This window comes from Suricata suricatta, chromosome 6 (genome assembly GCF_006229205.1).
Source record: "Suricata suricatta isolate VVHF042 chromosome 6, meerkat_22Aug2017_6uvM2_HiC, whole genome shotgun sequence".
Classification (NCBI taxonomy): domain Eukaryota; kingdom Metazoa; phylum Chordata; class Mammalia; order Carnivora; family Herpestidae; genus Suricata; species Suricata suricatta.
The window spans coordinates 16,524,169-16,549,980 of record NC_043705.1 but is presented as its reverse complement, the minus strand read 5'-3'; the positions used below and the strand labels follow the sequence as shown (position 1 = coordinate 16,549,980).

General features: G+C 44.0%; 1 protein-coding gene across 5 annotated transcripts in view; it reads right to left on the bottom strand.

Moving 5' to 3' along the window:
- Positions 1-10,853: 10,853 nt before the first annotated feature.
- The window catches only part of CSNK1G3 (casein kinase 1 gamma 3), a 111,125-nt gene continuing 96,166 nt past the window's right edge, over positions 10,854-25,812 (bottom strand). For 4 of the 5 annotated variants that reach the window (XM_029941777.1, XM_029941773.1, XM_029941775.1 and 1 more), the window contains 3 exons: positions 24,030-24,136; positions 23,442-23,465; positions 10,854-13,306 (listed from right to left, as the gene is read on the bottom strand). In XM_029941777.1, the coding sequence (XP_029797637.1) occupies positions 13,252-13,306; positions 23,442-23,465; positions 24,030-24,136 (186 nt within the window). In that variant the 3' untranslated portion in view covers positions 10,854-13,251. The remainder of the gene's footprint in view (positions 13,307-23,441; positions 23,466-24,029; positions 24,137-25,812) is intronic. The other variant, XM_029941776.1, reaches the window with a different exon arrangement.

The following is a 25,812-nucleotide window of genomic DNA, read 5'->3' as shown; positions in this document are numbered from 1 at the left end:
CACTGCTCTACATTCATATTCTTTTAGGCCCCTACATGCATTGTCTTTATTTAGCATCACACATTATGTTCTTCACTCTAAGTATACGATAAAAGTATAGAAGATGGAAAGGGATAAATAAAATGTCATTTTCCCCCAAGAGGAGGACATTTCTTATGTGAAATGATGTATATACATATGGGCTATGTCTACACCAGCACACAGACTCAGACCTCAGCTCACCAAAACAGGTGATGTGTGTTCTTCTGAAATAACATGAAATTTTAAATTTATATTTTTAATCAATAATAACTATACAACAGAGTAATCAAGTTAATTTCCAGTTCTCCTTAACTATTTTTTATTATTTTCCTCCATTAGGGAAAAATAAGACGCAATAGAATTTTTTGCATTTCCCTTGTTTGCATTTTGATTAACATCACATTCAGGGAAACTTCACCTCTCTGTCTAATACTCACACTATAAATAAAGGAAGATCCCGCTTTATAGTCTTACACATATTTGAAAGCAAAATGTTACAGCGCACTGGCATGGGATTTTTAAATCTTGAGTCAGCTAGATTTCTATAACTATGCCGAAAACTATGTAAGATGATTAATATGAAATGTTCATGACATGTCCACAAGATAGAGAATGCAATTCACATTACCAAGGACTCTTTAACAAAGAGCAACTTCCTTGCAAAACATTTCTTATATTTAAAAAAATACCTCTTTTGAAAACTTTTTTTTATTCTTCATTTATTTTTGAGAGAGAGACAGCGAGACAGAGCACAAGTCGGGGAGGAACAGAGAGAGAGGGAGACACAGAATCCAAAGTGGGATCCAGGCTCTGAGCTGTCAGCACAGAGCCACACGCGGGGCTTAAACTGGAGAATGGTGAGATCATGACCTGAGCTGAAACTGGCTACTTAACCACCCAGGAGCCCCTAAAAAGATCTTTATCATCTTGGCAGCATAGGAAACATTTCTTTCATTTTTACTACACTTTTATAACTAAAGATGTTTGTATCAGCAACTTTATACATTACCTAAAGGAAAACTGAAGGTCGGCCAGTCGATACTATAACGAAAAGAAGCTTCAAACAATTACGCTTCCTCTCCGTCCTTTTTGAGAACCTTTTTCAGCCCCCAGTCTCTTGAGGACGCCATTTTCTCCCCGATGAAAAGCAAGCCGGCAGCAGCCTCCTTTCTGGCTCACTGACATCCCCACTCCTTTGAGTAACTGTCTCACCGGCCTCACGCGGGCACATCATCTCTACAAAGCCTCAGTCTGGTCACCCCCTTCTATCCACTTCCTCCTTTTCCAAGCTCATCTGCCCGGAGATTCCTTCCTCCATGTCATTCCCCCTCCTCAGTGGCCATCACTTCATCCCACAGACTGACAGAGTCCTCCCCCAGTAAACAAACACATTCAAGCTCCTGCGACCCTAAAGCCACAAAGACTCTCCCCCCGGACGCTGCTCCTCCATCTGCTTATTCCATCCACCAGTCCTTGATCACCTTTCCTCTCAGCTGAGCCTCCTCGAAACAAGAGCCTGTCCACAAAGTCTGGTTCCTTGTCTCTTCGCCCACTTCTATGGTTTTCATCTTTATTTGTAAAATACTTTTTAACAGTGTAAACCATAAAAGCCATTCACGATCTGTTTAAGAAAAAGTATTTATTTAAATTAGTAAACAGGGGCACCTGGGTGGCTTTGTTGGTCAAGCATCTAACTTCAGCTCAGGTCATGATCTTACAGTTCATCGGGCTCTGTGCTGACAGCATGGAGCCTGCAACCTGCTTCAGATTGTGTCTCCTCCTCTCTCTGTCCCCTCTCCCAATGGCATATTCTCTCTCTTCCTCCCTCCCTCCCTCCCTCCTTCCCTCCCTCTCCTCTCTCTTCTCTCTCTCCATCTCTCTCTCTCTCAAAAATAAATCAACATTAAAAAGAAATTAAGGGGCGCCTGGGTGGCTTAGTCAGTTAAGCGTCTGACCTCAGCTCAGGTCATGATTTCACAATTCGTGGGTTCGAGCCCCACATCGGGATTTGTGCTGACAGCCTAGAACCTGGAGCCTGCTTCTGATTCTGTGTCTCCTTCTCTTTCTGCCCCTCCTCCACTCATGTTCACTCTCTCTCTCTCAAAAATAAACATTAAAAACTTTTTAAAAATTTAAATCAATAAACAAAATTCCCCCTCTCCATCCAGGCCTGTCTTTGTCAGGGGGCTCTTAGCAAACTTGGCCAGAGCTCCTGGCCTCTGGCCACATGGCCATCCTTCCATCCTCCAAGGTAAGGGCGGGCCATCTCCTGACTGGTGAAGCAGTACACAATGTGTTCTTTTATTCCCCAGGGGTAATTCATAAAGCTTACAACCAGGGTAGGCCACAAAAGCGTGCAATCCTTTCCAATCATTCCAGCATTCTCTGTGGCATGAGAACTCAGCCGTGCTCTACGTATGCCCATTAGACAATAGAGGAGGTCTCCTTCCTGGGGTTCTAACTGTGAAAGGGCAGGTTGTACGTGTACGCCATCAGTGCTGATGACCTCTGGTACAGAAGAAGGGCAGCAGGGACCAGAATGTATCAAGAAGTTTATCGCCAAAAACGTATCATTTGACTACCATCATTCTATAGTTTTTTTCATTAATTCAAGGAAACCCAAACTCACATGACGAGAGAGCTGAGAAACTAGTTGAGGGGACTATCTCACGATCACTTTGTATCATCTTAACTGGAAAACCAAAGGGCCTTTGTTCACTGAAGAGTCCCTCTGACAGAACCCGTCCATTGGTGTTCCGAAACTTCTATCTACTGTCTTGTAAAAAATAAGCTATTACCTTGGGACCTGGTCAGGGGAAGACTTTTAGCCAACAAGCTCCCTAAATATCACACCATCGAGCGTCTAATGGTTTTTTCATGTTTGTTGGCATCTATAACGTACAGCTTCAGAAGTCTGACAGCCTCCTTTTATTTCATCCTGTCTCTGTCCCCTGCAGGTCAACTGGGGTAGGCGACTTGGTTTGTGATTCACACCCAGACTAGCCTCATCAGACAGTTGTTTGGTCACATCCTTACTGCTCTGTTCACAACAAGCTTTTTAATTTTTTGCGAGGTAGACAGGCTGAGAATTTTCCAGATCTTTGGGTTCTGGTTCCTTTTCCCCTTAATAATTCCTTTCTCAAGCCATCTCTCTCCTTTCATGTTTTACTATGAGCCAAGATGCTCCTCAATACCTCGCTTAGAAATATTCTCAGCTAGGGGCGCCTCGGTGAGGGAAAAATGAGCTCCGATTGCCAAAAATATATAATTCATCAGATATATAGATATAGATATAGATATATTTATGTACACTGTGAACTTATCATTTGCAATTTTTATAACTTCATAAAAAAGCTGCACATGAAATATCAAGGGCATCCTGTGGGATGCAGGATCAAAGAAGTGAGTGATTTTCCAACTGATACAATGGTTTAAAATGAGGTTTTAAAATGAGGCACCTGGGTGGCTCGGTCTATTGGACGTCTGACTTCGGCTCAGGTCATGATCTTGCAGATCATGAGTTCGAGCCCCACATTGGGCTCTGTGCTGACAGCTCAGAGTCTGGAGCCTGCCTTGGATTCTGTGTCTCCCTCTCTCTCTGCCCCTCCCCGACACATGCTCTCTCTGTCTCTCACAAAAATAAGTAAACATTAAAAAAATTATAATGAGATTTTAATTTCCAAGGCACATTTTAAGATGACTTAGAGTATTATCTCATGAGATCCTGGGAAGAGCATATTTGACTTGTTAAAGCAATTTTTAAACTGAATGAGGACGTAGGCCAAAAGAGCAGCTGAAAACCACGGAAGTGGGTGTTATGTACACTACCAGGTTCGAGACGGCCCAGGAATCCACTCAAGTAGAGCATTTAGCAATAACTCTGAAAGCGGTACATAACGTCTTCACGCTACTGCGCAGACAGGAGCTATGAACAGGAAGACCCAGGGACAGGCAGATCACGAGGAACATGACCGAGGGGTCACTGCCGCTGGGTAGAGGATTTCTGCTTGGAACACTTGCGTGAGGCGGGAGATGGTGGGGAAGGTACTCGGATGACATACACCTGATTGCAGATAAGGACACCCAAGGTGAAAGGCACTGTGGAAAACATCCGGGGGCCAAGCAGAGAGGAAAACCAGGATACAATTATGAAAATATATTGCAGAATGCCAGGACAGAGAAAGAAAGTCAGATTGGGCACTAAGCATTAAAAAAAAAAAAACTGAACACATAAACTTTAATTAAAAGAACATAAAACAGGGAGGGGTGCCTGCATGGCTCAGTCAAGTGTCTGAGTCTTGGTCTATCTCACAGTTGGGGAGTTCAAGTCCCACATCGGACTCCACGCTGACAGCACAGAACGTGCTTAGGATTCTCTGTCTCTCCCTCTCTCTCTGGCCCCTTCTCCAGCTCATGCTGTCTCTGCCTCTCTCAAAAATAAATTCAAAAAACTTTAAAAAAATAAAGAACACAAAAGAGGGAAACATAACATTTAGCAGTGACACAGAATACCAAATGTCCAAACAATATCTTTTTTTCCCCTAAACCCAGAGCATGTGACCATTTTTTTTTTTAATGCCAAAAAGCTAATCTCCCAGCAAGGAGAGAGAGCAAAAATGGACACGACTACTCTAAGCCACAAAAATGACCAGCAAGAAGGAACCGAACGATAAAGTGGAACTGTCCAGCCCCTGGAGAGAATGTGACCATCTCACGTTCAGATCTCGTGAAAGGAGCTCAAGACGATGACTCCAGTTCTGCTATTAAAAAATAATCCTGATAAGAAAAAAAAGGAATAAGTTTGCCCAAAAAAGAAGAAAAAAAAATGTCTCCTCTGACAAGCTCAGCTTTTAAAAGAACCCGTACCAGAGATGAAACAGTGTGCAAAGCAAATGAATATGAGAAAAGGTAACATCTCAGCTGAGGTTTTTAAAATTAGTTGAGGACTTGTAAAAAAAAAAAAATACTAGAGCCAACACAGAAAAGGGTTTATTAACTGTGTGTTGAGTCAGATGAAGAGAAAGGGCTGCAGGAGGATGACCAGAGAATGTAAGGCTTACCTTCTTAGACATTTTTTTCTTTCTTTTTTTTTTTTTTAATACTCAAGAACAACCTTCAGCCAGGAAAGTTAAAGGGGCAGATATGGCAAGAAGGAAATGAAGGCTGTCACAGGCACAGATATTTAAAAAGGAGAACTAAGTCTTCAGACCTGGAGAGATTTCAGACGGAGAGACCGTGCAGGTGGTAAACGGAGCAAGACAGACGAGAGACGGGAAATGAATTTTTACTTATAAAAAAAGAAAGGTGGATTATACAGCTACAGAATGATAATGTTGATTCTAAGTAAGATTAGACTTAATTATTTAAAAGGCAATTCATAATATTAGAAATAGAGAGGCACCTTGGTGGCTTAGTCAGTGCAGCATCCAACTGGCTCGGGTCATAATCTCAAGGTTCGGGGGTTCGAGCCCCACGTCAGGTTCTAGGCTGACAGCTCAGAGCCTGGAGCTTGCTTTGGAGTCTCTCTCCCACTCTGTCTGTCCCTACCCTGCTCACACCCTATCTCTCTCTCAAAAATAAACATTAAAAAAATTATAACCTTAGAAACAGAAATGGTGATTGACAGTACACGTAGATTTAATAGGAAAAGTCCTATCAGATTAAATGCAGTTGCTTTTTTTTTCTTAATGGGATAATGAGAATAGCAGATAAAGAAAAGAACTAAACTCTTCCCCTGAATTCCCACAAAGCACGGTTAAGGCCAGTGGGAGTTACGGGAGGATTATCATGTAGTGGAATGTTAGACTGTGTTATTGGCTCAGTGAATGGACATTGACCTTACATGAGGATTACAGTGACATGACACCATGTTTTGCCCTGGCCATCCACAGTCTGACATTTTTATCAACAAAGGCACAGAATAGATGGTTTTGAATTTATCAGTGCCATTAAGGGAGGCAACACTGCTAATTGTGTGATGTGACAGGATGAGGGTACAAATATTTTTAAAAAGATGGGCATGATGGCTTCCATCCAAGGCAAAATTTGATAAATAGCAGGTCTTATTCTTGTCTCCAAGAGCCAAAGAACATTCTCTGCATGAGAAATCAAGGTGTTGCTCAGTTTTAAACTCTATTATAAGGGGGAATGATAAAAGGTACCTTGTGTTAAGAGCATAGTTACAAATATCATTGCTATTCCTCAGGGCTGTGCTGCCAAGGCGGCATTATCTCCACGTTAAGGTGAGGATACTGATATTAAGAATTCAAGTGGGGCACCTGGGTGGCTCAGTCAGTTGGGTGTCCAACTTCAGCTTGAGTCATGATCTCGTGGTTCGTGGGTTTGAGCCCCGCATTGAGCTCTGTGCTGACAGCTAGCCCAGAGCCTGGAGCCTGTCTTTGGATTCTGTGTCTCCCTCTCTCTCTGACTCTCCCCTGCTCATGCTGTCTCTCTCTCTCTCTCTCTCTCTCTCTCTCTCTCTCTCTCTCTCTCTCAATAAATAAAAACAGTAAAAAAAAAAAAAACAAAAACCAGAATTCGAGTAACTTGCCACCATTCTTCGAAGTTAGGTGAAGTGAGAATCATATTAAATTTGTCTGATCTCAAAATTCAAGCTCTTTCCTGCTTCCACATCTAACTTCAGATGAGAGCCAGATCTCTCACTGGCTTTATTTCCAACCCCCATATGCACTGTGGTGTAACTTCTTTATCATCATGATCATTCTTGATGCTATTTTAAAATGGCCCTTCCTTTTATAAAGGGAAGATAGGTTCTCTTTTGGTAAGCAGTGATATTCAATTAGGTAACAAAATAAGTTACAAAATCTGTCCAATGTGGACTAGAACAGAAGTTGGGAAACTATCTATGGTCTGCAAGTCAAATCCAGCCCACCTTCTGCTTTGATTTGGTCCACGAGCTAAGAGTGGTGTTTACATTTATGAGATGTTGAAGAAAATCCAAAGATTACTTCATGACACGTAAGAATTATATGAAATTCAAATTTCAGTATCCACAAATAAAGTTTTATTGGAACACAGCCATGCTTATTCATTTACATATAGTCTATGGCTGCTTTCACACTACGGAGGCAGAGGTGAACAGTTGTGACAGAGACTGTATGTGGTATTCTCATTGCTTCGCACGGCTGTTCAACACACTACAAGTCTCAAAGATGCAGTTACAATTCAACAGCATTTCAAGTGCCACACATATTGTCACATAGACATCTTACTATTTTTTTTATTACTAATGTCTATTAATCATGTAAAAAAAAGGAAAGTGAACTTTAAGTGTCGCACTTTTAAGGCACAGTGGAACGTGGATTATCTGTTATACAATTATCTGGCAAAGCATCGTGTTTATTATGCAATGATGCTATAGCAATGTGAAAAGAATACAATTTATTGTGACATTAACAGACTGAGCACTCATCACAATATCCCCCAGCTCACAGAAGAGCAACAGTCAGGAAAGTTAGAAGACTTAAAACAGAAGAGCTCATCATGGTAGAATTATTTCACAGACACAGAGAAATGAGAACAAGGGTGCAACCAAGCGAAGTCACTTGCCAAGAGGCTCACTGTTAGCCAAATAGAGCTGCTTAGTGATGGTGGGTTAAACTTAGCTGTTAGACTACAGCAGCCAGAAGGTAGGTCCAGAGTAAATAAATATGTTCAACACTAGCTTTCTAGCAAGAACAGGTGCTTAGGAGACTCAAAGACACACCAACAGTCAACCGAAAACCAAGGCCAATGATTTCCAGTAATTTCCCTTAGCTTTTAATGAGTCAACAGACATTATCAATACTGCCCGGTTTTTGTTTACTAGAGAAGTCAATGCTGAGGGTAAAGTGACTCAAGGATTAGCCTTTATGAATAGCCTCTGTGGAGCAACTGTATCAAAGAATATTTTTAAGGAACTTGAGAAAGCACGATTCAGTGCAAGCTGAAGTGGAATCCACTAAGATGTGTGGCCACAAATGCATGGTGGTAAAAATGCGCGGAGTGGAAGTGTATCCTGCACACACTTACGAAGCTTGTAGAACTGTAAAATGTTAAAAACCCATGCATATGTTTTATATTACTCGTCAGCAGATATTTTGTGGAAAACAAGTGCATTTGTCGTGTTACTGGAACTAGTAAAGTCAAGGGTGAATTCACCCTTGTGGTCTCCGCCATCATCATTTCCATTAGGTTCTGTCAGAAGTATACACGGAGTGGCCTGACTGGGCCAGCTACGGAGCACTGTGATGGCAGCGGTAAAGTTCTACAGTGATGTTTTCAGCTCAGGACCAGGACGAAATTTTCTGAACGAGATCACCCTTGCCTACAAACACTGAATTTTGCTTGTGCTGTAGACGTGATGTTTCTTAATAAACTCAACTTAAACTCACAAAGCAGAACAGTACTTTTACGTGACATGGACACTGCACGCAGTTAAATCAATATGGTGGTGGCTAATGTGTAAATCACAAATGATGTCACACTGATCTACACAACTTCCCATGCTGTCAAGTTCAAATGGAGCAAAAAGCCCATTCCCACACAAATGTGCACTGGATCAATTTTATAAACTCAGCTACAGTTCCAGCTGGACTTTTGGGTCTCAATGCAAGCTCAAAGGATATTCCTACCTTCAAAATCCATTTAATTGTAGCACTTTCAACCACTTTTTAACCCATTTACCTAGCCTTTGACAGGCAGTGATTACACGTGCAATGGGATGATACCAAAAGGCGACTGTCAAAAGTGGAGTCTAATGGAATTCTATAAATATCTTCCAAATGATAAATCTGCTCAATTAAAATCATACCTGTGAGGTGATAACAGTATTTGATAATATCTACCTGCATGAAGACATTATCTAAGAGGAAATGGGTAAAATCACATTATGAACCAGTATAACAGATGACTGTTTCCCATGGATTTGAAACTCCAATTAAGTGAAATAGTATCCCCTTGAAATAATCCAACTCTTATCATTAGTAGACTTGTATTACAAAAAAAAATTGTACTCAGGTATTAATTTGTAGTTCGGATTTTGTCGAAAGAAAAATCAGTAGAAATTTTTCTTTCTAGTTAGACAAGTATATAAGTGCCTTTTTTGTCTCTGGGCCTACAAAGCCTACACTTTACCAAAATGTGCCAACCCTTGGTCTAGAGCAGTGCAGGGGTGTTTTCACCTTTTAATACAATTGTAATATGGTGAACGTCCCAGTGAACAACTGCTCTTTCTGGCAAAAGTGTTTTATATCCCAGCAATACTATCTGATAATACTCCTATACCCAAGTCCTTTCCTTGGATATGATCTGTGGATTCTCACGAAATAACTTTCCTAAGAAACATGTGGGTCTGCAAGAGACGGAGGCAGAGAAGAAACCAGCTCTCCTGAATGTCCTCAGAGCTCGGCACTCCCACTTACTTGTGCTCTTCATAGAAAAACCAGCTTTTGGCTCCACTAATCCAGATCTCACACAAAAGCCTTAAACATGAGACAAAAACAAAAGCACACCAAATAAGGTACTCGTGACCTCTGTTTTGACCAGAGTCTAGGACATTTTCCAAATGTACTCACTCTATGTGATTTCTAGTAACACACTCAGATGAATAAAATTCCAGTAATAATAATGTTTTCCTAATTTAAGATCATTAGGTTTGCCTGTTGGCTGCAGTTTCTTTTTCTCACCAAAATGGGGATCATCTCTGGACCCTGCCTGTGCAGTAGCGGATCACTCTAGCCTCTGGTAACGATTCCCCTTGGGTGACACCCACAGTTCCCTTTGGGTGACACTCCCGGGCATCCCACTTCTCAGCCCAAGGGCCCGCTGGCTGCGGGAAAGCACTCCCGTGGCCCTGGTATTAGCTCAGGGGCGGGCCTGTGAGCAAGCAGTGAAGTTCCCTCTTGGGATTCTGTTATAGTGCCGAGAGCAGCTGCTCTTTGTGTTGGCTGAGGTGACCAAGACTAAGACAGAGCAAGTCCGCACTGCTGGGGGGGAAGGGGGGCGGTGCACACGTGAAGTCTCCCTGGCGATGAAAACAGCCGAGCAGAGGGCAAAACAAAGAGACACAGAAACGGATCGACTTGGGACTCTCCACCGGGATCAAGCGGGTCTGAGCCGGCGCTTGCGTGGGACTCTTCAGTTCCCTGTGAGAACATCCCCCCACCCCGTGAGCCCAGTGCAATTCACAGGGCCCGGCAGAGTCAGCTATAGGCTCGTTCAGACTGAAACCCCATCTTAACAGATTTTTCTAGATAGGGCCTTTTGACCAGCAGGTCTCTCCTCCAGCCCCTTCTGTTGTCTCTGAATGGTGGTGCTCCTTTGCCTTATCTTACCTGTAGCATCTTTCGGTCAGATTTGGGAAGACTCCTTAAAGCACCTGGCACAAGACAGAACTGGGAGACACTGTCACAGATCTATGCTCCCCATCTGCAATGATAAAGTCATCCACTTAAAACGGGATTGGTCACGTTTCATTTCTGCGAACACCCTAGTAGGACTTCATTCTTAAAAAGGAATGAAATAACTCTGTTTCTTGGCCTTGGCCGGCATTTGTTCTAATTACATGCTCTACCAAGTGGCTCAGGGAAATGGAGAAGGGATTTTTCTTGAACTTTCATTAAACAAAGCTCAGATACTCCCTGGAAGGTACTTTTTACAACGGGGCTCCAACAAAGCAAAATTCTAACAGAAACACAGCCCCCCTAGAGCGCCTCGCTTTGGCTCTGCATCTCACATAGATGAAACCCAGTGGAAACTGGGAGTTTTTTAATGCCTAGCTTATGTTAGGAGGAGCAGTTTACCCACAATTAGAGGAAGGGGGAAAAGGCAAGTTTAAAAAAACTACCTTTATTTTTTATTTCTTTTTCAGTTACATACTTTTAAACAGGGATGTGTTTCATTATTCAGACATTCAGGCAATGTTGACTTCATTAGTGTTGACAGAAAAGAAGCATAAAAATGCAAAACATTGTTGGCTTAACCTGAACAGACCTGCGTCACCTATTCTTGACCAGTTTGTGTTACCAGAAGACTTACTCCTTGGCATTAAAATGGAGCACTTAAAAATATTGCTAAAAAGCAAATGTCTGCACACCGGTCTTTGCAGCAAATAAGGGTATTTATACTTTTAAAATATTTTAAGTCCATAATTGGATTAATATACACACCTTCTTATGTATAAGGAGTTCAGATCATATAAACACTGTACAATCCAAAAACCCTACTGAGAATAAAACTAAATAGGCTTATGATAGGAAATACAGATATCACATGTATTTACAAATATCATAGACACACAAATTTGGTCAAATACTGTAAAAGAAAGAAGTGATTTCACATTATAACGGCCAAAACATCCATCTGCGTTGCTCAAGGCGAACAAAATGAAAACCTCAATATGTAATTCCTGTCATTTCAGACACCATGACAGTATACAGAGAGAATGGAAACGGCTGACCAAAGTGTACAGCAAATGTCTCCTAGGCTGCGCGTGGGCCTCTCAAACCAAGAACCTGAATCGATCGGAGGGCTCAGAGCGACGATGAATGAATGATGCGTGTGTGGGCGCCTAATTCAGCAAAAACGATGCACGGACCTTTGGGCCACTAAGAAAAACAAATCACAAACACAATCAAACCCCTGTGAGCGCAGTAACGAAAGTCAGAAACGCAATTTATTCACTTTAATTACACATTTTAACTGTTACCTTGAGACAACAAAAATAAATAAGCACGCCGGAAGGCATGCTGCTTACAGACGAAAAGAGGGCTGCGTGGAGAGGGTAAGTAACAATGTCATAAATGGAGGTGAGTGTGAGGATCTGGAAAACATCATTCGCCCTCTAGCCAGTCTTTCTGCTTTAACTCTGCTCGAAAATCCTGGCGGGCAGACGGGCACCAAATACAACCTGTTATCTTTATGGCTTCAAACAAAGCACACTTCGAACCGTGGAATGGACTTCCTGTTTGTACAGAACTGCTACTCGGTTCGTATGCAGGCACTTCAACAGACTCGAGGCAAAGCACCTGACCCATCCTTTCCAAAATAGTCTTCTGTCATCAGAATTATACTAAAAGGTAGGAAAATTCCAGAGAACCAGCAAAGTCGAATACAAGAGGCTAATGTGCACACAGGGCAACAGAGTGACCCAGTCTTTATTGCTGGGGAGGGTGGAGGGGGTCTCTTTTTTTTTTTTTGATCAAAGAGCAAATAATTAGTCAACAGACGCCACTGCGCGGCACACCGACGTCTTCTGCTCGGGGAGAGGGGTCGCTGAGCAGCCGGCCCCAGCGGGCTCCCTCCTCAGACCTCCACCCGACTCATCGCGATGAGATTCACATTTGTTTCTTCTCCTTAGTGTATCTGAAAACAAAACAAAACAAAACACAAAACAAAACTCCAACATATTTCATTCCTCAGAGTATTCATTTCTTGCTGTCTAACGTACATTATTATCTGGAAGCATCAAGTTACATCATACAAATACTTTGCTTTTTTTTTTCCTTTTTCTTAAAAAAAAAAAGAGCTTTTGCCACTTCAGCGACACGGAGCTTCACGAACCGATGCGACAGAAGCGGAGCTCATATTTGCCACGCGACCTGCAGTTCGGGTTTGCCGCCACCCTCGCCGCACCCCGGGAGCCGCGTCCTCAGTGCCTCTGGGCAGCGCCTGTACCACGGTTTCACAGAGAGACTGTGAACACGACTCACGGCCAGCAGTACCGTCAGGAATACTGAAACCGATGCAGATGTCACACAGGAAACCAACGGCTCGTAAAGTAACTTCCTTTACGCATCGGGGCCACGGCGCCTTCTCTGTCGTCATCCGCTGCGGGGGGACGTTCCTGTTTGATTATGCTCTTACAGAAAGTTATCAGAAACCAGCTCAGGCGTATCACTGGCTGACACTGACGACACTGCACTGCTTCCCACAGCAGGAGGAGAGCTGAACACTGTCCTCAGGACGCAGTCATCAACACCACCTCATTGGTCCGGTCCGTTCATCGACGGGCAAAGCACTCACGTTTTGACAAAACTTTAAAGCTTCCATAAAGTAAAATTAGAAAAACAAAATATGAATGTAAGACAACCACAAAGTGAAGTATGAAAGTATGACATTTCTGTTTCTAGGAGTCCTCGAAAATGCACGTGGTCACTACGGAGATGACTTTAATCACAAGACAGCGGATGGATGTGTAAGTAACTCCCCGCGATCTGTCTGTGTCCAGAGTCATTTGTGACGCTGTATGGTTTTCCTTTTCCTTCGTTTGAAAAAACAGCAGCACCTACGGATGGAGGGAAACACTTCTTTTATTACAAAAGTACTAAAATGTCACCAAGGAAAGGCTGACCGTTAGCTGATTAATCTCAATGGTCATCAAAAGCAACAGGCTAATGCAAGATACACGGTGAACATGCCGAGGAAGCAAACAGATTAGTGAGCCCACGGCTGAGTTATTACTGCTGTGTCATCCACATGCCTTTCAGGAAGAGAGCAAGACATTCTATGCGACATTAAAAGGAGCCACTCAATTGAAAAGGCTTCGCACCAAGATTAACTGAGAAGCCACGGAACGGCGAAGCCTCACTGACCTCACCGTATTTTATCTGGAACAGTCACTGACCTGCGGCAGTGGCACGCGTTTATGAAACTCACCGGACACATTCCCTCCCTTTCTTCCTGATCCTCATTCTGCTGGTTAAGACCAGGAAGAAAGGGAGGGAACGCGTACGGTGAATTAGAGTTAGAATGAGAAAAGCAGTAACAGTGACGGGCACTGAAGCGGGCGCGGGCTGGGATGAGCACTGGGTGTTGGATGTAGGCGCTGAGTCACGGGGTCTGCCCCACACCCAAGAGCACACCTCACACACTGAACGTTAGCCAGTGTGACAATAAATTATATTAAAAAATAAATAATGAATAAATAAAAAGACAAGAAAAAAGAAAAAAGAAAAAAAAAGAAAAGCAATAATGATCCTAATAGTGAGGATTTTATTTGCAGCAAGACTCAGTTTAGATTCCAAAAGTAAGAGGAGCGCCAAGTGCACTCTTCAACAAACATTTCCCACCACACTTACAAACCGGGAGAAAGAAAATACATGAGCCAGAAGGTCAAGACTGGCCTCCTTTCACGCTGTAGGGTTTACGGTCAAGCTTATTGTGAGTAAATTAAGGTAAAAATTATGCTTAATGTTTAAAATAGCAGAATCCAGGGGCACCTGCGTGACTCAATCTGCTAAGCGTCCGCCTACAGCTCAGGTCATGATCTCATGGCTGGTGGGTTCAAGCCCCGTGTCGGGCTCTGTGCTGACAGCTCAGAGCCTGAAGCCTGCTTGGGATTCTGTGTCTCCCCCTCTCTCTGACCCTCCCCTATTCGTGCTCTGTCTCACTCTATCTCTCAAAAAATAAATAAATGTAAAAAAATTTTTTTAATAAAATAGCAGAATCGAGGGGATTCAGTTTTGTGTCTACGAGAGAACAGCAGACTGATTTTTATTCCGAGGTGAAAAATGCCAGTGATGCCCCCTGAGAGGCCACGTTCTCCACAGGAAGTTCTCCAAGTTGTGAGAAGGCAGCACTCGGAACACTGAAGAACAGTGGTGAGGCTGCTACACAGGCAGAGTTAAAGGAGAAACACAGAAGAGCAGTGAACAAGGGCCACACCAAAGACACGCAGGGGCGGTTCTAAGAGCCTGGCCCTCCTTCAAGTGCAGGTCTGGCTCTCCGCCTCTTCCATACTTAACACAAAGTCCACCCATCGGAACACCACGGGGCCAGGAAGCACAGATGCGGGCTTCCCTTTTTCCACTGAGGTCCAGCATGGGTGCGTATAAAAATACGTCAATCCTATTTTGTAATTAAAGAAATATTTATATGCATGGTGATTCAAATAACAAAATACTGCCAAGTCAAAGCCTGAACACAGCGTGACCTTACAAAGATGTTCCTGTAATTCCCAGCAGCTCGCCTGCATAAAGGGTATTCAATGAACACCGCGAAGCGTAACATAGACCTTCAAGTGGCTGAGCCAGCAAAAGACTGTGGGAGACGAAATAATTACCTATCTTCTCTAACTTTCTGTGAAAGAAATGTAAACAGCAACTCATACTGTCCAGCCAAATTATATAATCGCTCCACCCACATTATCATTAGGCAAAAAGAATTTCAGACCACTTATGGTGATTTCTGGCATGACTATGAAATCACTGTGGGGCATTCAAGACCAAATTACATGACTGCATGTTTTTAACCCCACTCACCCAGCACATCATGACTAGACCAGGGAGTGGGAATAATTCGAAACTGTATATATCAGCTGATAAAGATTCAACTAGAAATACGTGCAACTATCAGTCTTTACGAATTTTACTCTGAGGTGATCGCCAGAGAAACCAGAGATAAATTACCCAATCAAGGACCTTGAAGAGAGCCACCTCTGTAGAAGACTCTAGGCATAATACACTTTTCCTGGATTTATAAAAATAAGCCAAATTTATTGGTAACTGTCAGCTACCTCAATACTTTCTCAAGTCTGTTATATATATAAATTTTCTAAAAACAGTGAAATAAAAAGTCATTTAAGTCAAATTGTTAGAGATGAAAATCATGATTCAAAGAAAATATCTTTAATAAAGGACTTAGGAAAGAGTCACAAAATGTTCATATTGTTAAAAAAATATTTTTAGTTGGTACTGAGAAGAGACCAAATACCAAATATTAAATTTAAGAATAGGATCACATTTCAATGAAAATTTATTATTTAATATAAAGTACTATGGATAATATTCCTAAATACTGCCATTTCTTTTCAAATTCCAAATTATCATCTTTTTAAATTTTTCTGCGGAAAAGGTGTTGTGAGAAGTGTTTAAAAAAGTGTTTTACACAAGCCTTTCAGTGCGGGAAATTTAAAGCATTTTCCACACCTGTATTACCAGCAATTCACCTTGTCTGACTTGTTTTTCTAGTAATATTAATCTTCTTTCCAATTCACCAAACAGCTGAGTTCTTCCTATTTCTTAGCTAATCTTTCCTTCAATTATGTATTATTTAACACAGAAAACCAGCCCAAGCATGTACTTGAGACTAAATAAAATTTCCAAATGAATCATAACAGTGGAGACCTTTTTAATTAAAAAGCAATCTTAAAAAGACATCTATTTTTAAAAAATAAATCCCATCAGATTTAGAAGACTACACCCTGGAAACAGACTTGCCAGTGAGCTGGCATGCTATTTAATGCACTACCACCAGAGGGCAGCAATGCTGCATGCACTCTGAATGCATCCTCAGAGACCGGACACTGCAAGTAGAATACAGTTGTAAACGTTGAGAAGAAAACTGATGTTTAACCTGTGGCTGGTTTCTGAAAACTCATTACCAAAACAGACGAGTTACAGGCTTAGTGGTTAGGAAACTGGGTCTCCTATCCATTCCCTTCAATCTAAAACAGGACTGCTCCCACAGAGCCACTCTGTCACGTGACCATTTTACGCTCCCCCCAGTCCTCAGAACTCATCTGGATTTATCTTATTTATTTACTTATTATCTTACATTGGATGTAAGCTTCGTAAGGGGTTGCCCACAGATACACCCCCCAAATGGGCACAAAAATCCCACAAAAATCTTTATTGAATAAATGGAGGACTTGCCTCATAAACACAACTCCTAGGGTAAGAACGGAGTCAAAACTCTAACGCATGTTCTAAAGCTGGAGTTCTTACGTGGGACCCACAAGCCCTTGTGAAAGCTCACAGAATGCAGACTTCGGTGCTTACGGAAGCTTTTCTGGGGAAAAGCGCTTTGTGCCAGACTTTTCAAGGAGAATAATCCTCCCTGTCTACATGCACCTGCCAGGCCTCCCTCCCCCTCCAGCTTCTCCACCTCTAGGGAGTTCTTGGACCAGAAGTTCTGAGCTGAGGACTGGAGATACTGAGTGGCCACCACGCCACCCATATACATGAGTGCAAGCAAATGGGTAAAAGGAGACCGTGTGATTTTAACACTTGGTCCACCCGAAAGGGGGGAAAGTTATCACTAACAATAACTGCAAATAACAGCCAAGACGGCAGGAATTGTCACAGACGTAAGTTCTCACAGATGAGGTGGGTGAGCTCTTCGGGTCAGTAAATTCCACTAGCTGGTCTCAGAAAATCAGCCACACCCTGGGGCGCCTGGGTGGGGCTCAGTCAGTGAAGCATCTGACTTCAGCTCAGGTCATGATCTCACAGTTTGTGAGTTCGAGCCTTGCGTCAGGCTCTGTGCTGACAGCTCAAGAGCAGAGCCTGGAGCCTGCTTCCGATTCTCTGTCTCCTCTCTCGCTGCTCCTCCCCCACCTGTGCTCTGCCTCTGTCTCTCAAAAATAAATAAATGAAAAAAAAGAAATAAAATTTAAAGAGGTAAATCAGCCATACTCTTAAGTTTTTTAAGCCCATCCTCTCCATGCTGCTCAGGGGCTCTATTTTCTTATGCTATTGGTCCACACCTCATTTGGAGTCTCTTCCGATCTCCACTCTTGACAACCTAGGGAAGCAGATTAAGCTTGCCAGACATTTAAACCACGTTCTTGTCAAGAAGTCTCTTTTTCTGGCTTTTTCTAGCTTATGCCTCTGTGGCCCCAGCAAGCCCCTATGCTCATGCGTTCATGGCTAGCCTCAAAGCTCCAGGGTCACACCTCCACTCCTAAATTCTTCAGAGGTAAGTGGGAAGTGCTGCTTCTGATGAACTTGAGGGCTGTCGCTGTCAATACTGTTTAGGTGGTAAACAGGAAATCATAATGGATCCAAGTCCTTGTCCACTAAGAGGAAAACCGAAGAGCCAAGACATTGCTTGTGACGTTATGCCACCACTTCCCCTTTGTTCACTGCCTCCTTTCTTCCTCTAGGATTTGACTGTCTTCCCGGACCCACGTCATAAACCTCCTTCTCACACAGCTACCCAGGAAATGACGAGTGTTTCTCTGTCTGGATCTGAAGTTCCTATCTGTCCTTCCAGCACTAACGCCCGTCCCCACCTCCAGGGGTGAGGCTGTGGTCCCGCCCGGGCCCTACCCACTTAGGGCCCTGGAGCCTAGCTTCTCCGAGTCTGAGTTGACGTATACACCTATCTTTAACTCCGTGACAGAGGATTTTCCCCCTCAAAATCTGTAAGTGAAATGTACTTTCACACCTCTGGAGCCCTTATGTCAAATATGAGCAACTGAGGAGTTCAGCCAGAAGGGTTTAGACAGAAGCCCAAGGGCATCCACAACCACTAACTGGGACCCACAGATCTGTCCTCATGGGTCCCTCACATCCAAAATGACCGACTTTCAAAGTTGGGCCACCTTCTGGTGCCAGCTGACTTCAGAACCTGTGGCCTCCACCCACTGCTGAGAGCCTCTTAACAGACGCCCAGCCTGAGTCTCTTCCTCTCCCCCAGGTGCCATCCAATCTGGCCTCCTAGAGGTGGCCTCGCCCTCTGCCTTTTAAATCTCCCCGACGGCGCTCCAAGGTCTAAGAGGTCAAGTCCCCACGGCTCTTACAATGTGGTCCCGTCTACTTCCACTCCCCTCTGAGTCCGGCCTGGCATCAGCCTTCCCGGCCAGGCAGCCCACTCTACGGAAGGGAGGGAAGCGGGAGGCCGGACTGAGGGGATATAATCCTAACGAGCCCCAGGAAATGACTAACCGCGGCACTAACTGCCTCAAGGCTCAACCTGATCATACCATTTCTTGGCTTAAAGCCCACAGCTTGCTTCTCTGTCTGGAGAACGGATCGTGTCTATTTTTCACCTGGCCACGAAGGTCCTTCGCGATGGGGCACTCAGACCGGCTCCCGCCGCGGTGCGTCCGCACACTCCGCACGCGCCTGGGTTCCTCCTCACCCCTGCCTCGTTCTTTCCTTGCTCCCCATGCTGCGCGGCCGCCCGGCTCCGGCTCCGAGGCCAGGACAGACGCGCCCTTGCCCGTGAAGAGGCCTCTGACCTCCCAGCTGGCAGTGCACGCTCCAGTCTCTTAAGTCCAGTAACGCCGTATCCTACCGGCTAACCCCGGAATGCCTGTGTTAGACCGCTGATCCTCAGTCTGCTTGCGCCTTAGAATCCGCTTACAAGCGTTCTGACAGCACTGCCAACCAGACCCCCGCCACAGACCAGGGAGGCCGCAGACTCTGAGGGGGCAGCTCAGTGCTGGCCTATTCTGCCAACTCCGCAGACGCTGGTGGCTCGAGCCGGGACGGAGGACCACCACGTCACAGTCGCTGGTTACGGGCTCTCTTTTGTAAGGGAGCGTCAGGGCCTTGACTTCTCATAATCATCACATTTTACCAAATACACAGTAAGTGTTCAGCCAATGTTGCAACAGGGAAAGAAAAACAGATGAAAAAAGACAGTGACATACTATTTAAAAAGTCAGTAACTAAACCAAAGGAAGCCTTGTTTTCCTAAATTCCTGAAGGAACGGTAATGTACTGTCATTTGTATCACCGGTCTTGAAGAAAAAAAAATTCTCTGCTACAGTGAAGAAGGCAAAATCTCATTACTAATGAAGGACTCGCTTTATGTGCTGGACAACAGGGTAATTTCCATCATTTGGAAATCATGTATCGAACCTTGAGACTACATTATCCAGAGGCACTGGGTGGCTCGGTCAGTTGAATGTCTGACTCTTGATTTCGGCTCAGGTCATGATCTCCCAGTTCGTGAGTTCCAGCCCCAACTCAGCCTCCACACTAACAGTGCAGAGCCCACTTGGGATTCTCTCTCTCTCTCCTTGGTTCTCTCTGCCCCTTCCCTGCTCTCTCTCCCTCTCAAAATAAACAAAAAAAACATTCAAAAATAAATAAAATGTCCACTGTGAAGTATATTATAATGAACGGGGTGGGGTGAGGGCGACGCCTGCCCATCACAGGGAAGAAGAGGGGCAGCTGGAGGTGCCGTGGAAGAGAATTCTCGGCAGGTTCCCAGAACCCACAGACTGCTGGGAGAGAGAGGAGAAGCGTAAGATCAACCACGCTCACGTGTCTTCATGACAGACTAAGACCGTACAAATGGAAGAGTCGCCCTGACTCACTGGAAACCAACGTGATGTGTGGAAAGTTTTTCACCAGTGGAGAGGCCGGGAAGTCCGGAGGAGGATTTCTGTAACCCATCTGGAGTAAGGCTTTACTGAAACCATGGGTTGCTATCCAGTTTTTAAAAAAAGAACTGCTTTCTTAAGCTATAATTCACACCTCATACAGTTCACCCTTTTAAAGTGTACACTTCAGTGGTTTTTAGTATATTCAAAGAGCTCTGCGTCCGTCACTATCAAACCTGAAAACATGTCCACTGCCCGCAAAGAACCCACACAACTTCACCTATCAGCAGTCACTCCTGCCCCTTCTCCCCTGCCCTCACAATGGCTGTATTCTTCTCTCGTAATGACCTATGTGGACATCTCACATAAATGGAATCACAGGGTAGGGGGCCTTTTGTGCCTGGCTTCCTTCACTTGACATTTCAGTGTCAGCTGAATGGTCCACTGTACAGATGCGCCACATGATGGAATCACAATTCTCTAGTAATAACACATCACCCTGTGTGAGGCCCTGGGGATCTGCAGATGAAAAAGGTCTTGCTTTCAAGAAATTCAAGACATTTCGAGAAGTGGGAGAGAGGTCAAGAGAACCACATGCCAACAGCAGCCTGAAGGAACCCATGGAATACAGGGTTGGGAATGGGGATTGGGGCCGGCCAAGAGGAGCAGAGGCCAGACTGGGACAAGACGGAGGGCCTGGGGTCACCCACGCCAAGGACCCTGGACTCGAGGCTCCAGGCAATGGAGGATCCTTCCTTTAGGAAGAACCTTTCCACGACACTGGCTTTTTTCTCATCTTCCAACACCTACAGAGAAACCCAAACCCACAAACATTTATACCCACATCCAACCCAAAGAAATAAATTACTGTGCCATTTTCCCCAGCAACCTCCAGAGAGCATGCTCTGATCGCCCTGGCTTTTCTTTATAAGCTTTTTCTTTATACGCTCTCATGGGTTCTTTATACCTTTTCATGGAAGCTGACAGGTACAAATGATGCATGAATGCAGACACACTGCCGTCCTTCCTGCTGCTGTGCAGTCTGCTTAAGGCCAAGGGTGGTTTCAGATAACCTAAAACCCAAGCAGTGTAAGTGGGGGTTAAATAAACCGGGAAAAGGCCATGGATTTGGCTGTGAGCAGGCGCCTGGCACGCCACGTGCACAGAGCGGCCAGTCTCGGTGAAGAGCGTGAGCAGGGATGTACACACGTGAGACCACGGAGGAAGAAGCACACGGCTGAGAACACGAAGAAGAGAGAGGTCACTGGCAGCTGGAGGCGGAGGACCAGATGGGTGGGACCCGCCATCGGCCCCCGCCATGCACCCCACACCCAGCAGGGCCTCATCCCTGTTCACTTCGGCAGCAGGCAGGAAGGAGGCGCTCACGGGCTCGTTCTGCACAGCAAGAAGGACACTGCGAGAGGGTAATTGCAAGTGACACAGGCGGGCTCCCCAGCCCGAGCCTGCCTGCCCAGGACACGCGCCTCGCACTGGGCCCCACTGCCACCCGACTTCCGTGACTGGGCTGATGCCTGCACAGACACACATCGCCGGCGGCTTTTACTCTTGATGTAGAAGTGCACAAGTGTGGAGCTGACTAATTATAACCTCACATCCATAAACTAGGTCACGCTGCCAATAAGGCCCATAGTCACAAGTGGCTACGTGATCACTACGGCTCTTTACGAAGAAACATCCACAAGTTTCCTCATCTTGCAGCCAGCAACTAAGCATTATGCTGAAATTTATGTAAGGTTCCTTTTGGATATGAGGAGAATGTTCCAAAGTTTACTAATCTAAGCAACTTTCTTTACCCCCAGGCAGACTCAAAATGTGTCTTGAAACTAAGAGGAACATTTTAAAGATTTTTTAAAATTTCATTTTAATGTTTATTTTTGAGAGAGAGAGAGAGAGAGAGAGAGAGAGAGAGAGAGAGAGAGAGAGAGATCATGAGCAAGGGAGGGGCAGCGAGAAAGAGAGAGAGAGAATAGAACTTGAACCAGGCTCCAGGCTCTGAGGTGTCAGCACAGAGCCCGATGTGGGGCTCGAACTCATGAACCACAAGATCATGATCTGAGCATAAGTCAGATGTCTTACCAACTGAGCCACCCAGGCACCCCCAAGATCTTTAAGTTTATTTATTTTGAGAGAGACAGACACAGTGTGAGTGGGGAAGGGGCCGGGGCCGAGGCCGGGGGGAGAGAGAATGAGAGAGAAAGAGAGCAAGAGAGCGAGAGAGCGCGAGAGAGAGCGAGAGAGCGCGAGAGAGAGAGAGAGAGCGAGAGAGAGAGAGAGAGAGCGAGAGAGCGAGAGAGCGAGAGAGAGAGAGAGAGAGAGAGAGAGAGAGAGAGAGAATTCCAAGCAGGCTCCATGCTGCAAGCTCAGAGCCCAATGCAGGGCTTGAACCCACGAAGCCGTGAGATCTTGACCCCTGCAGAAGCGAAGAGTTGGATGCTTACCTAACTGAGCCACCCAGGTGCCCTAAAAGGAACATTCTATTTTTTTTTAACGATTATTTTTGAGACAGAGAGATAGCGAGCACACGCAAGGGAGGGGCAGAGAGAGAGGGAGACACAGAATCTGAAGCAGACTCCAGGCTCAGAGTCATTGGCACAGTGCCTGATGTGAGTCTCAAACCCACGAACCATGAGATCATGACCTGAGCCAAAACCAAGAGTCGGATGCTTAATGGACCGAGCCACTCAGGGGCCCCGACTAAGATGGACATTTTAAACATAACGTTAGGACTAGAAAAAAGAAAAAAGCAGAGGATAGTTTAAATCCAACATTAACCCAACTAACAGAATTTTTGTTCAGAGTATCTGCAAGTAGCAGGAACTATTTGGATGAGGACTCTCCTCTCTCTAGAGTTAATCACGGGGTGTACCAGCGTCTCCCCTGTGTATTCAACGGCAATACGATTAGTAAATGGCATATGATCTTAGTGATACCGTAGAGGTTGGGGGGGACCTGCTTTGTGAATTAAAAACTACAGACAGGAAAAAAGAGAGCTTCACACTCAAAATTCTTTCTGTTTAAACAGCAAATAAAGCCTCTGTGTTATAAAACAAATGCACAAGCACAAGCAGAGTGGGTGTTATCAACTACTCAATTAAAAGGTGCCCCCAAGTCTAGGTCACTTAAAACAAACAAACAAACAAAAAAAAAAGTTGCAGCAGGCAAAAGAGCTCCTCAAACAATTATTTCTTGCTTTTCAGACCTCAAATAAATGACACCAAATATTTTGGAACAACGTTTACCAATTATAATTTCTATGTTGAAAGGTATGCTTTTTAAAAAAGCAAAAATCTTTGAAATGACAGTCAAGGGAGCTATTTCTGCCTGCCTACACTTGCAAACTCACCACATGTTCAACACTTTCTGGCAGCTATACACACACACACAAAAAAAAAAAAATACAAGGAAAAAAGAGAGAGAGGGAGGGAGAGGGAAATGGGGAGAGAGGGAGAAAGGGAGAGGGAGGGGGAGAGAGAGATCATCAGAAGTAGCCCACATTGAAAACATCGCATTGTTTTTCATGCTTAATTTTTTGCCAAGCACCTTTATAATTTACACTTACAGTAAAACTACTATGAAACTAATATGAACACATGCAGCATACTGTAAAATTAATAATTATTCTTATGCTTATAGGAACAAAAAAATAAGCATCTATCCTGTAGAAATAATTTTCATGCATCAACACTCCTAAAAAAATACTAAAAATAGGCTGTTAATTCTAAGAAATTGAACATAGTTCCTAAGTAACTATTTTTGTATTACAAAAGTTATTTACTGAAATAGCACCATTTTAAAAGTAGTGATTAAAATAACTACAAATATCACTTGTTTGCATGCACCTGGTCCCTGAAGAAAACCTGGAATAACTGTACATGACTATAAATCTGAAACATGCATAGTTTAAGAACAAAGAAGTCAAACAAATCCGTACTTGGTTTCATCCATCACTTCTACTTCTGTGGGGGCTGTGATGGGCGCATTTGAACGTCCTGCGGTGGGGTCATCTGTGTTTAACTCTCCGTTTGTCGAACTTACAACCTGCGGAAAAGAAAAAAGAAAAAAATATATATATACACAAAGTAACAGGTTATACAACGATAAAAATTAAGGTTAAAGTATTTAAATTAGAAAGTTAATATGAAGAACACAAAACAATTAGCATGTAGTTGAGTTGTTCATAACTGAATAAAATAATAGGTCTAATATTTTATGAAAAAAATCAAGGCTATCCAATATTGGCTTCTGTAAGTAACTCCGTTCTGCCTCTGATTTTTAAGGCTAACCCCTATGCGCCAGTCTCCATCAGTCCCCCCAGGTGTGCCCACTCCACGGGCACCTGGCTACAGCATGAACTAGTTTCCGCACGAACATCCATACAGCTCCTTCTGACAGACCCTGCACTTCCATCTGTGACCCCTGCCTGGGTCTCCCTCGCATCCTGCCAACTCCTTGATCCAGGCCCCTGATCCAGAGGTCACTGTGACTCCACTCTCTGATGAAACCCTACATCTCATCTATCAACCAGGCCTGTGAAATCCTTCCCCAAAACACATCCCCAAACGAATCACTTCTCGTCACCTCTATCACCACCAGGGCTGTGGTTCAAGCCACCACGATCTCTTGTGGGAATGAGAGCAACAACCTATTAACTAGTCTTCTGCGGCTACCCATCCCTACCCTCCATGACGGCACGGGCCACCCAACAGCCAGAGCAGAGGGCTCAGCCTAAGATGGAAATCAGATCATATATAATTACCTGCTTAAGTCTTCTCAAGTGTCAATTTCCCAGTTCACCTAAAATAAAGACCCATACTCTTTACCCCAATTTACAAAGCCCCGCACCCGAATCCTGCCTACCCCTTGATTACCTTTTCCTTTGTTCACTAGCCTCCATCCCGTATGTCAAACTTATTCCGACTCGAAGCTTTGGTATGATCTATTCTCAATTCCTGAACTCTCTTCCTGCTTATTGGCTATTTTCTTATTGTTCAGATTCTCAGAGAACATCTCTAAAGCAGGTCTTTACTACCACACAATCTAAGATTTCCATACACACTATGTCCTCTTAGACTCTACTCTTCGTGGAGCATTTATCCAGATAGATGACCTTCTACATGTGGACTGATCACCACTCCTACCTCTTCCCTCTCCAGGAGAGCAAGAACTTTGTCCTGCTCCCTACAATACCTACTCACTAAACCTGGCACAGAACAAGAAGTCAACAAATGTCTGTTGAAATAAATGAATGAATGCATGCAAGGATGAATGAAATCCTAAAACAAAATAAAAATTACAGCAAAATACCCACATTCTCCCCAATCCTGGTCCTACAAAGTCACCTTACTTTCCTAAACTTACTTGCTTTCCCCTAAATTTCTTTAAAACAATAGTCTTAAGACTGTCATTTTCCATTCATTTATTTTTTTAACTTCTTACAATCTGTATTCTGTCCCCACATCAGACTTTTACTGAGATCACTCTTGAAGGTTACCAGCGCTTCCAAGAAAAATATATTCAGTGGTCTTTGCTCAGTCCTCATTTTCCCAGACATTTCTATATCACTTAGCACCAGCTGGTACTTTAGAATAAGATGGGTCTAGAAACAAAAGTTAGCTCTAACAGCTAGGGGACCTGAGAAAGATACATCATCGTGCTAAACCTCAGTGTTCTCAACTATGAGACGGGAAACAGGAATATCTATTTAACAAGACTGA